The 12,598-nt window shown below is 44.5% G+C and overlaps 1 protein-coding gene across 10 annotated transcripts in view; it reads right to left on the reverse strand.

Annotated features, from left to right (window-relative positions):
• The window catches only part of LOC139052787 (glycerophosphocholine phosphodiesterase GPCPD1-like), a 277,931-nt gene that overhangs the window by 124,026 nt on the left and 141,307 nt on the right, over positions 1-12,598 (reverse strand). For 5 of the 10 annotated variants that reach the window (XM_070529864.1, XM_070529873.1, XM_070529870.1 and 2 more), the window contains one exon: positions 6,889-7,105. In XM_070529864.1, coding sequence (XP_070385965.1) covers positions 6,889-7,105 — 217 coding nt within the window. Of the gene's footprint in view, positions 1-6,888; positions 7,109-12,598 lie in introns of all 10 variants that reach the window. The other 5 variants (XM_070529863.1, XM_070529871.1, XM_070529869.1 and 2 more) reach the window with 1 other exon arrangement.

Consider the following 12,598-nt stretch of genomic DNA (forward strand, 5'->3'; position numbering starts at 1 on the left):
CCTCACGTCTCCCATCAACCCAGGAACATTTGACAAACTTTGGGTGGACTGTCATGCCCCACCCACCGTATAGTCCAGACCTTGCCCCTAGTGATTATCACACTTGTTCCCCAAGTTAAAGGAACATTTGAGTGGCTGACGCTTCCAGAGCGACAATGAAGTCAAAGAAGAGGTGAAACGCTTCCTCAACGGGTTGGCATCAGAGTTCTACAACATTGAGGTACAGAAATTGGAACACAGTCTACAAAAATGCATAGAAAAAGATGGAGATTATGTAGAAAAATAGAGCAAAGTTTCATCTTTCCAATGATGTATATTTCCATGAAAACCAACAATGTTGTCTATTTCTAAAATTGGTGGGAACCTTACTTCTGGATCAATCCTCGTACATTACGTCACTTTCCCAGCGCACTTCGGCTCTGCGTTCCCTCATCAAACAAGACACAGTCTTTGATTGGATGCTGAAACACGAAAATGAATGGCAGGCTATATGTAAGGAGCTGGGCAAAGCAGTACTGCTTGCTATATTTGACCCAAGTTTGCAGACAAAAGAAACTGCAGATGCTTCTCAAAGTGGGGTTGGCTCGGTGCTCCTGCAACATCACAGGGATTGCTAGAAGCCAGTAGCGTACGCATCAAAAACTCTCACCGAGTCGGAACAAGTGTACTTTCAGATTGAAAAGGAGACTTTAGCTTTGGTCTTTGGTTGCGAAAAGTTCAATCATATTGTACATGGCCGGCCACTCATCCTCGAGAGTGACCAGAGTCTGCTGATAAACATATCAAAGAAAGGCATAGCCGACATGCCACCCAGAGTGCAACATATATTTTTTTAGGTTGCTTAAATATGATGACACATTGATGTTTATTCCTGCCAAACAGATGGCCCTAGCTGATATGCTGTCCCAGACTCCTGCTCCTGGGCACAAGGTGGCTGCAGAGCAATGCGACGTCAAAGTTCATGCCATCATCATCGTATTGGCGCCCATGAGTGAAAAGACAGCTGCAAAACTTGCACAGGAAACCGCTAACAATCCACACCTTGGCCCCATGCTACAGAAACTAGCAACAGAGAACATGTGGACGGTCCACTGAAACCCGTGGCTGCCGAGCTTTCCGTGGTAAACTGCATACTTTTGAAAGGGTCGAAAGTAGTGATACCGACCAGCATGCGCAGGGACATGTTGAAGCGGATTCATGCAGGCCATCTTGGTCAGGTGAAGTGCAAAGCTAGGGCAAGACAGTCTATTAGCCGAACATTAACTCGGACACTCAGTTCATGATCGAAAGTTGTCCCGAGAGCAAAACATATGCTTATAAACAACTACCAGAGCCTCTGATTCTTCGGCCAACGCCTATTTAACCATGGTACTGTGTCGGTGTCGATCTCTTTCAATACTTGGGACGGCATTGTCTGTGCGCTTACGATTCGATGTACAATTTCCCAGAGGTGGAGCTGTTGCCTGACACAACAGCCAGTTTGGCCATCGATAGGCTGGGTACGATATTTTCAAGGCACGGTATCCCAGCCGAGGTTTGCACCGACAATGGCCAATCTCTAATGGCACAGTTTAGCAGCTATGAGTTCGCTCTTTTCACACATCTTTACGATTTCAAACATGTGACATCACGTAGGAATATCCCCAATCTAACGGACTCGTGGAAAAGGGCGCACAAATCGTGAAGCGCATCCTAAAGAAGACAAAAGATGCAAACGAGTGCTTTTGGCTAGGCATGTTGAATTACAGGACAAGTCCCACTGAAGATGGCCGGTCTCCAGGCAAGCTGTTGCAGGGAAAGCGGCTGCACACACCGGTGCCAGACTTCAATCCACTGCCTGTGATACGGGTGAAGAAACACCGACAGAGGAGGCACAACCAGTGGACTTTACCTCATCTAAGCAACAACGACATGATACGCTTGAATAGAAAGTCATAGTCATGAAAAGCCAAGGTGGTTGGATCAGCAGGGCCATGGGTTTTTCTCGTGTGGACCGAAAACAATACAGTTCTTCGGCAGAACCGTCGCCACCTTTTGGCGACCAAAGAATAGTGTGATGTCGACTCATCGGACAACAAAGATTTGGACGACAACTGGGCCTTGCCACAAGGGGTGGAGTCAACCGCCACTGCAGTTTCATCGACGGCAGCTCAGCAGCCATCGCTGCGGCCGCAACGGGTAGGCGCAACTACCACTGCTGCTCTATCGACCACAGATCAGCAGTTATTGCTTTAGCCTCCACGAAGGACAACACGACAAACGCAACCGCCTGAGCATCTGGGTTATGACCACCGCTTCCAGCGGACAAGCCAGCGGTGTTGAGCCTGGCGGTGAACAGCTGTTGAAAAGGAGGATGTATCATATCAGTTCAAAGGGAGCAAGCTATCTGTGGATGCTTCACTGCTTCAAGTGCTGCATTGCTCTTTCCTCTACCTGCACTAACCCATTCCACCTAAAAAAAATTCAATTATGGGGTCATACGTGCCAAAACTACTTCCTGATTATGAGGCATGCCGTAGTGGAAGACTCCGGACATTTCGACCACCTGGGGTTCTTTAACATGCACCTAAATCTAAGCACATCGGTGTTTTCGCATTTCGCCCCCATCAAAATGCGGCCGCTGTGGCCGGGATTCGATCCTGCGACCTCGTGCTCAGCAGCCCAACACCATAGCCACTGAGCAACCATAGCAGGTAGCCCTTCCACCTACTGCTATAAATAACAGCCCAGAATAAACAACGAGATTCACTGTTCTCCCGACACTCTGGATGCCTGTTCTTGGCGTCCCACTCGAGAGCGATACAGACAGCAGGGTTTTTCATAACAAGAGTGAATTTGAGCTAAGGCTGTTGGGTTGATTGGCTAAGCTTTGTCATTAGTTTCTTTTTTTTGTATCTTTTTCTTTTGCGTTTTTTTTTCTCCTCTCTTAATGTCAATGTCCTCCATTTGCAACAATGATATTAAAGTCCTTTTTTGCCAATAGCTGTGAGTCAGTGATTCACTTTAATGCACGCAGCCTTCGTAAGCATTTTCCCAATATCAAGCGATGTTGTCTTGTGCCATTCATTCTCCATAATGTGTGCTTCATGCGGCTCAGCAATTGTGATAGTATTCTAGTGTTTTCCATCACACAGTGCTGAATATTGCAACCGTACTTCGTCACAACATGGCAGTTAAGCCATGTTTCTTCTGCCTGACAGTGGATCGAAGTTGATCCCTCTGTCTTAGGAATGGATAATAATAATGGTGTCTTTGGTTGCATTTATTGATCACTGCATTCCCCAATTCCATCTTTTTGTGATGCACCGATACTGTTCTCGCTGTTCTTTCAAAAGAAAACAAGGCTGTTGTCCTAATGGGAGACATTAACATTAATTTACTTGATGCCTCTTCATCATGTCTGCCCCAATATGTTAGTTGTTTCCAAGGTTACGGCCTTGAATATCTTCTTTCTCTTCCTATTTGTCGCTCTAATTATGGTTCAGGAAAGCTGATTGGTGATGCCAAGTCAAACCTCCTTTATCCTCCCTCGGCATTCATTCTTCAAAGTCACATTGCAGACCATTTCCATATAGCTCTCTGCTTTCACAACAGTCATTGTGACAATAGCACAAGTTTGATCAGAAACATGTTTGGTCGTGTTAAGCTCATAGAATTGATATCTAGCATGAACTGGTCTCCTGTAACTCAAGAGGAATGATGCAGAGTCAACATACAGAACTTTCATCACAATATTAACCAACTATGTCACTTCATCCACAACATGTGTACAATGCCATAAAAGTTATTCCTCTGCTAGGAATCCAGGGTTAACATTTGGATTATTTAAAGGGACACTAAAAAGAAAAATTATTTTCACAGTGTTAAGTTACCCTTCCACAATACCAAAAAAGCCACTCTCACTGCGACGAGATGTCTTGTAAGCCAGAGAAAATGCATAAACAAAAGACAGGTGGTGCCATTACTGTGAAGTTCCCCCACCAGCCCACCTTGACATCACGGATTTTGATGCCATCTGCTCAGGCCTAGTTAAGCTTTTGTCGGTAAAGACAGACTACATTGTATTCTGAAAGAGCCAAAGAGTGAACATGGAAAGTTTCTTTCTTTCTCTTTCTTTATTCATTTATTCAAGGCATTCCTTACAGAAATGCCTTAGGGGACACGACAAAAGGCAGTGAATGTGCCTGACTGGGCTTCGCCACCCTTGGCAGCTGCGGTCACACAAGCACATAAATTAATAACAAAAAGTATAGTATACAATAGCTGCAATTTGAAACACGGTAAAACTTAAACATCAATAAGTGTTCTTTCTTCTTTTTTTACATCAATAACACAAATACAGACACAATCACATACATTGTACAGGTATGTCGAAACAACAGTCAGCCAGTTACAGAAAATATATCGGACTTTCACTACGAAAAGCCAAGACACAGTAAGCGGAAACCAACTGGGATCAGTCCGGCACAATTTTTAGTCTGTGTTAAGAAAAAAATTGCCTAAATGAAGAAAAAGAAATAGAAAAAAGAAAACCATATCAACCCCAGGGTTACAGTTCGAAATTCAATTAAACTTTCGCCAACATTTTCTCCTCTAATATTCAAGCTATCACAGCTAAATCAATAAAGATAGAGGTCTTCAAGAACACTTTAGCAGTCTTAACTGATTCAGTGTTTCACTTTAGTGTCCCTTTAATAGCTTATGTAAGGTAATGTAAAAAAAAAAGCTGAAACGCAACCATTTAATCAACGTATGAAACATCGCTACAGACATTATACTGTAACACTTTGAACACTATTAAGGAATGTGAAAAAGAGCTATTATCAAAATGAAGTTATTTGGTCTGGTTCTAACAAAAAGACAATGGCATTTCATCAATTCTTTTCTCAATAATACCGTAAATCCTATGATAACTAGCATTACTCATGAAGGGTCCATTATTTCTACCCCAGTGGACATCGCTAACGCATTCAGTAACTACTTTTTGTCTACCATACCTGTTCCATCTACTTCCCCAGACAAACTTGTTCGCTGTGTCCATCAGTGAAAAAACAGTGAAAAATAAAGACGGACTAAGGAAGAACACAGGACAGTGCTTGTCCTGTGTTCATCCCTAGGTCATGCTTATTTCACTGTTTTTTCACCGATGGATTCGTATGAACTAGCTCGCATTCATACCCTTTTTGGTCATTGTGATCAATCATTTTTTTTCCCCCACAACACCAGGGGAGGTAAGAAGTGTAATCATCGGCTTAAATCCTTTGAGCGCAAGTGCAGATAACATTCAGACGAATCATAAAAAATGGTTGCTGATGTTATTGCGAAAATGATTGCCTTCATAACTAATTTTACTTTTGAAAAGGGTGTATTTCCCTACAAGTTAAAAACAAGCAGGGTTATTGTGGTGCTTAAAAATGGTGGTAAATGCTTAATTTCCCCTTACAGGCCCGTTTCTGCTCTACCATCAATTAGAAAAGTAAATGGAAAACTAATGCACATTCGTCTGTCTAGCTATTTGGAAAACTTCAACTTGTTTCATTCAGAACAATTTGGCTTCTGCCATGGATATTCAACACCCTTTGCTCCTATTTACTTCACCAATATATGGAAAACAGAAATTGACAGAAGCAACTATGCTGGTTCTGTCTTCTAGATTTCACTAAGGCTTTTCATACAATTATGACGTTCTCTTCTCTAAACCTGCTTCTTATGATATTGAAGGAACACCTCTTAACCTGTTTCACAGTTATCTGACCGTGAGCAACTACTATCTATGTTTGCGACTGACTTTCACAAAAAGACAACATTGGTGTTCCACAAGGCTCAATTCTAGGTCCCTTCTTATTTTCACTATCATTACTGACTTACCGAAATGTCTAACCACAACAATGGAATGCATCCTATATGCAGACGACACCACTCCTATATTCAGGTAATTGCTGATCTCGTAAACACCACTACATGGTGTGCTAAAAATAAACTGATTAATGCTTCCAAAACTAGGTTCATAGTCATTACTTCAAGGCCTATATAAACGACACGCAAGTTAAGCCACTTTTTATTAATATGCACGCTAGTTGTGCCTCTAATCATTGTTTGTTCCTTCAATCGAGCTTGATTTACCCTTAAAATTTAACTTGCACATCCAAAAACTACAAAGAGAAACAGAATTAAGGTGCTACTCAATGCTAGATATCTTGATTTACACACTTCGATTAGTCTATATTATCGTGTTCATCCACAGTCATTTAAAACATTTCATGGGGACACACCTACCACTTTCATCTTTCTTCCCTGCAACACATCCAAAATCAAGCCATCTGCAGTCTTATGAGGAGTAATCACTGATCTCATGTCATGTTACTGATCTGCACCATAAGCTCAACATGCTCTGCATTACTAAGCTAGTGAATTTTAATATATCAAGCAATTAAAGATCATAACCTCTAATTTGTTCTCATGCAAGAACTTACTAATTGAAATGTTACAGATTCTCTACAATATAATTTTTCCCTCCCCAAGGTCTGTACTAATTATGGCACCCAAAAACTTTTGTATTAATCAATCGTGGAATTCCTTGCTTTATAATACTAAATCTGTTGTTTCTCTGTCATTTAAGTACTATTACTGTATTGTTTGTGCAATATGTAAGCTGCTCGTATTTTTATTGTAATATTTTTCTAACAATGCATTTTTGTTTTTGCTGATTAGTAGTTTTTTTTTTCTTTTAACATATTTGAAGAGGTCCCTGCCACAGCGTTTCACTATGGGACCTCTTTCTGCGCAACAAATGTACTCGCTCCTGATTGTAAGGTAAAACTGAATAAATATTCAAGCTCGACTACCTTCCACAAAAAGTGTGGGGCTGCAAAAGGCAAGCACACTCACATTGCAGGATCCTCAAGATGCATCTCGAGCGCACGTGACACCTGCCAATCGCCCAGTTGTGGGGTGCTGCCACATACGAACACTGCCTCGCCATGCAGGGTGTCTGCCTGTACTCGGAGATGGAGCTGCCGAGCGCAGTCATTGGCTACCACAGAGACAGCCTGGGAAGGGAAGTCACGCACGACGTTGGCCGTCCAGCCTTCAGCCATCTTCACAGCTGCTGCACAAGACAAGAACAAAAAAAAGAAGCATGATTAGTCTGATGGCCACGTGCCGCAGATATTTAGCAGGTCGAAAAGGCTTGGGACGAATCATACATAGGTAAATAAACATGCCATACATTTGCAGTCCAGCGGCACTGCCTTTCAAAAGCCGCTTTCGGGTGTAACACTGTCAAACAATCTTACATATGAGCAGAAATTAACTACAGAATTGTTTCAACAACAGCTTTGCAATAGAGTTTTCTAAATATGCTCTACACCTATAAAGGCCCAACTCAGCAGCAATGTTTCTGAGCAGGTTCCTGATCCATTACATTTTTAATTTATTTTTTTACAAGTGCTGCAAAAACTCACTACACTCTACTAACTCTGTGGTAGCTTCATGTGAAGGCTGTTTACACCATAATCATGTTGTTATTGCAGACCAAACAAAAATTTCACTGATGAAGTTGGGTCTCACCACACACCACTGCTATGCAGCAGAGTAGCAAGGAGGAAAAGCCTGTGCCAAGTTGTACTATGGACACAGTACTACAAGTTCCTTGCGTAGCACCTTAGGCATGTAAGGTTAGTGCGCAGTGCAGACAAAGAACACTACGCTCGGTGATAATTAAGAATTCAGCACAAGCTCCGCCCACCACACTGAACCTGTGCCTCTGTGCTCAAGACACAGTTCCCGAGAGACACTGATATCAGTGGCGTAGCAACAGGGGGGGCCGGGGGCCCCGGGTGCAAGGGGCCAGTGAAGGGGGGGGGGGGGGGGGGGGTCATATACAGTGGCGTAGCTAGGTCGTCTGCCACCCGGGGCCCTTAGCTCTTCTGTCACCCCCCCCCCCCGGATGTAGTCGATGAAGGGGAGAATATCTACAGTTTTCGGGTGTCTTCAGACGTATATGACACCCCCCCCCCCCTACTGGCCCCGTGCACCCGGGGCCCACGGCCCCCCGGCCCCCCCTGTTGCTACGCCACTGGTCATATACGTCTGCAGACACCCCTCTTTCCGTCGGCTACACCCGGGCAGGGGAGTGACAGAAGACCTATGGGCCCCGGGTGCCAGACGACCTAGCTACGCCACTGACTGATATTAAGCAATGTTTGCCTCCACCATGGCATAACGAAAATGAGCAGTACTACTTGGAAGATAATTCGCATAATTGCACCAGCCGAGTTGGATAACAGCATATTTGCGACTGAGTTCTTAGGTTCTCGCCGACGACCATATCTTTCTGAAAAGCCACATCCCAAAATTTGAATTTTTCTATGGTGTACGATACAACCCTGTCCAAGCGAGAACCCTTGTACATAATTATGCGCCTTGTCTTCCATCCTTTTAAGAACTGACTCAAAACGGACATGACATATTCATTGGGTCATTGCAGATGATGAACAGCACCCGTGAAGTGTGCGTGTTTTGAATACTGCGAGCTGATGTGAAAACCCAGGATGTAGCATGAACATGCCAATCTACCACATATGTTACACGCCCTTTGCACTTGGGCAGAGAAATGTGGTTTTGACAAGAAACATGGAGACGGTTACTTTCTCCGCGCACACAAAGTTGCTGCTTTAAGCAGCGAACACTGGCACTTAAATAAAAAAAGAAAGAAACGTATTTTCATATTCATAACATAACAGTCTATATAGTAACTGATTTGACAAGCGATTGTGAGCTGTCTGAGGAAGATATGATCATGCGACAAACAATGTTGCGTTAAGAGGTCTGACATTTGATAGTAAACCCAAATGGAAGCACCTCTTAAAGTGACCTTTTTTAATATCAATGCAGTTATTCGATGCTGTAAGCCCTTTCTCCATTGAACGAACACAGTTGTTGAATCAATCACTTCATCTTGACAGCAAGCAGGCTAAATAATGTCATATCAATTATACGTGAAAGCATGCCATTTAACCGTTCACAGACATCGTACATTAGTAAACGCTTCAGCACGAGCACAGAGTCCCTGCAATGACAAAATTGTCACACTGGTGCGCCCGCCCTTCCAAGAAAAACTAAAGCAACAAGACACAATCAAAAGTGCACCAGTGACCAACGCAGATTGAAATTGTACAGAACAGATAGATCACATGGCTCGAGTACGGTTTGCCGATTATTTGCAGCCCGAAATAATGACACGTCAGACGTAATTAAGCCACACGGCAATCGCATGATGAATATACGGTAAGGATTCTCGCATTTATAAATGATCGGCTAATGAAAACGACATTCCAACATTTACCGCGCGGCTGGCACAACGTTATCCCGAAACTACGCCGCCTCAGAAAACCCTTCAAAGGTGTCCTGAAAGGAGACGACACACCCATATTAGAAGCACGTTCCGAGAGAGAAGCCAGTCATCTAGAAAATGGCCACGACACACCAGTCCCCACGGGACGCAAGCACACGCACCAAAAAGGCACAACAAGGCGAAGCACAAGCGCGCGGCGGCGCGCAACGGATCCGTAGCGCGTCGACGCCGGGCGAAACAGCCGAGTCCGCGTCGGGGAGTCCCTCAAGGACAGCGCAACCGCCTCGTCACGCTGCTCCCTCGACGCCCTTCAAGAACCAAGGGCGAGGAGGAAACAAGGCGGCACGCCATGGCACGCTGCCGAACAAAGCAAAAACACGAAAGGAGAGAGAGAAGGAGATTCTTGTTGATGGAGAGAGCACACTCGAGGCGGGATGTGTGAGGAAAGGAAAAGCATCAGATGACGCCAACAGTGACGTTTCCAGACGCGCGCGCGCGAACCCACGAACGCCGTGTGCCTGCCTTGAGAGCGAGGGGAAGGATGGAGGGGGAGCCGCTAGGGCACGTCAGCACTGGCCAATGACTGGCCGTCTACGCCCACAGCTGTGGGCCGATGTGTGGATAGTCTCTAGCACCGCTCAAAATGCCCCTCCAGTGACTAAATACCCCGCGCCAGCTCATACCGGCATTAGGAAAGAGCGGTGCACCCAAGGAGGTTTTAGAAAAAATTCTGGAGTGGCAACTACCGCAGATTCTTACCAGCAGAGGTGAAGCCAGCGCTTACTTCATCGTTAAAAGCGTGCTGAACTAGGCGGACAATAGCGGCAGTGCAGCTGCTCTTGCTCTGTGATAACTTCTGGAGTGACTGAAAAATAAAAGCTTGTTGTTTCGGGCTGGAATGTTGCCATTGGCTTAGTCGTCACATCGCGATCTCCCATAAGAAGTTGTGAAGATGTTCAATTTTCATCCTAAAACGAATGACACAGACACATCAAGAATAATCTGCATGGCAAAACTGGCCGTTTCAAAACCGCCCTGAAAGAGAAAAGAAAACGCTTCCTCTATTCCGCCACATCCTAACGTTAATCGATTCCCTTAGTAAGATGGCGGCGGCCGGCTTCAATTTCAGGGCACCATCTCCACTCCAGTATTATTTTTTTTAAACCTCCTTGGCTGTACCAGTATCGCCGAGTCGGCTGCACACGCGCGAACGCAACGCACGTGACACGTAGGCGCGCGCTATTTTCGACGTTCATGCACGTGCATCGACTAGCATATACATTTTTTTTTGTCCTTCCAGACTACTAACGACCGAAAAAACGTTATGCGCCCTTTTAAAATAAGCACAACAGACGCTGATGGAATGACCTGCACCAACGTTCCATCAGACAGTCGCAAGCCAGCGCTTCGAACATTGACTCCTTTGAATGTCATCCAAAGGCACAAAACCTCTCAAAAAGAACGCGAGACATGTGGCGGAAACAAGCACAACATTATTGCACGCTTTCTTAGAGTGAAAATAAAGAAAAGCGCTGCACAAGTTTAGATCGGTGCAGAATTCTTTCAATGATGTACTATTCCATGGCAAAAAAAGAAAGAAAGAACTAGAAGTCAACAAGGGAGAATAAATAGCACTTTTTTCTTTGAAATTCACGCCAAAACAAAATATTCAGCGTCAAGGAATCCAGAATGCTTGTTTGAAATATTGTTTTACGAGTCTATACGCCGATTTAGTGCGTGACTATACCGCGGGTGTTTCTACGGAGATTTTAAGTAATACCTATTTAACAATAGCCATTCTGAAATAAAAGGGCCACGGAGGAAGGAAAACTGAGGAGGGGCCCTGACGTCACTCTTTGTGGAGCTAAGCGAAGCCGGGAGTTGGCGTTGCTCCGCCTATCGGGCCAGTCCTCCCTCGTTTACATTTCTCGCGAAACGACGCCGCGCTGCGCGCAACCGGGCAGCTCGGACGCGCGCGTAAGTCGACTGTCATTAAGTGCAACATAATTACTGCTTAAAATTGCAGTTAGTACATTATTAGACACTTGCGCTTTATTATATATGCGTATTACGAAGTAACGAAAGTCCACGCTAACGAGTGGCGCACGCGTCGTCCCACATGTGACAACGTAGACCGCAACATTTTGTGGGATATTCTGGAAGGGTAAGGCTTAGGTGACGATTGTCTACAGCTTTTGAGAGAGACTTAACTAGAAAATACCGTTTTCGTTGAATGGGAAGGGATGAGAAGAGAGGAGAAAGTTCATATCAACAAGGGACTGGGGCAGGGGAGCCCTTTATCCCCGCTGCTATTTATGATGTACATGGTGAGGATGGAGAGGGCGCTAGAAGGAAGTAATATCGGGTTTAATCTCTCATACAAACAGGCGGGCACAGTAGTAGAGCAGCAACTCCCAGGTTTATTTTATGCGGACGACATTGTGCTGCTAGCTAACAAGCAAGGTGATTTGCAACGTCTGGCTAATATCTGTGGACAGGAAGGCAACGATTTAGGTTTGAAGTTTAGTGTTAGAAAATCAGGTGTTATGGTATTCAATGAAAACAGTGAACAGACAGTGGAGATACAGGGCCAAGAAATACCTCGGGTAACAGAATATAAATACCTTGGTATATGGATAAACGAAGGCAATGGATATATGGAAACACAGGAAAAAACCATAACAGTAAAGGGGAAGAGAAATGCAGCCATAATGAAGCACAAAGCGCTATGGGGCTACAATTAGGTACGAGATCCTCCGAGGTATGTGGAAAGGTGTAATGGTTCCAGGACTTACTTTTGGAAATGCGGTCGTTTGCTATAGATCAGGGATACAATGCAGGACTCGACGGGAACCAAAGGTCAGTGGGTCGCCTCGCATTGGGCGCTCACGGGAAGACTACAAATGAAGCTGTGCAGGGTGATATGAGCTGGACTAGTTTTGAAGTGAGGGAAGCTCGCAGTAAAATTGAGTATGAAGAACGGCTGAGGAATATGGAAGAAAGTAAATGGGCTGGGAGAGTGTTCAGGTATCTGTACAGGAAAAACATTGATTCACAGTGGAGGAAAAGAACTAGGAAGCTTACCAGCAAGTATGCAGCCTGTAGGGTGGGCAGCACAGCAACAAAGAAGGTCAAGCGGACACTCAGAGAGGCTGAAATAATATCATGGGTGGCGGCAATGAAAAAGAAACCTGCCATGAGTAACTACTTAAGAGGAAAAAACGAAATCAGGAAAGAAACCAT

This window comes from Dermacentor albipictus, unplaced genomic scaffold, assembly GCF_038994185.2.
Source record: "Dermacentor albipictus isolate Rhodes 1998 colony unplaced genomic scaffold, USDA_Dalb.pri_finalv2 scaffold_34, whole genome shotgun sequence".
Lineage (NCBI taxonomy): Eukaryota > Metazoa > Arthropoda > Arachnida > Ixodida > Ixodidae > Dermacentor > Dermacentor albipictus.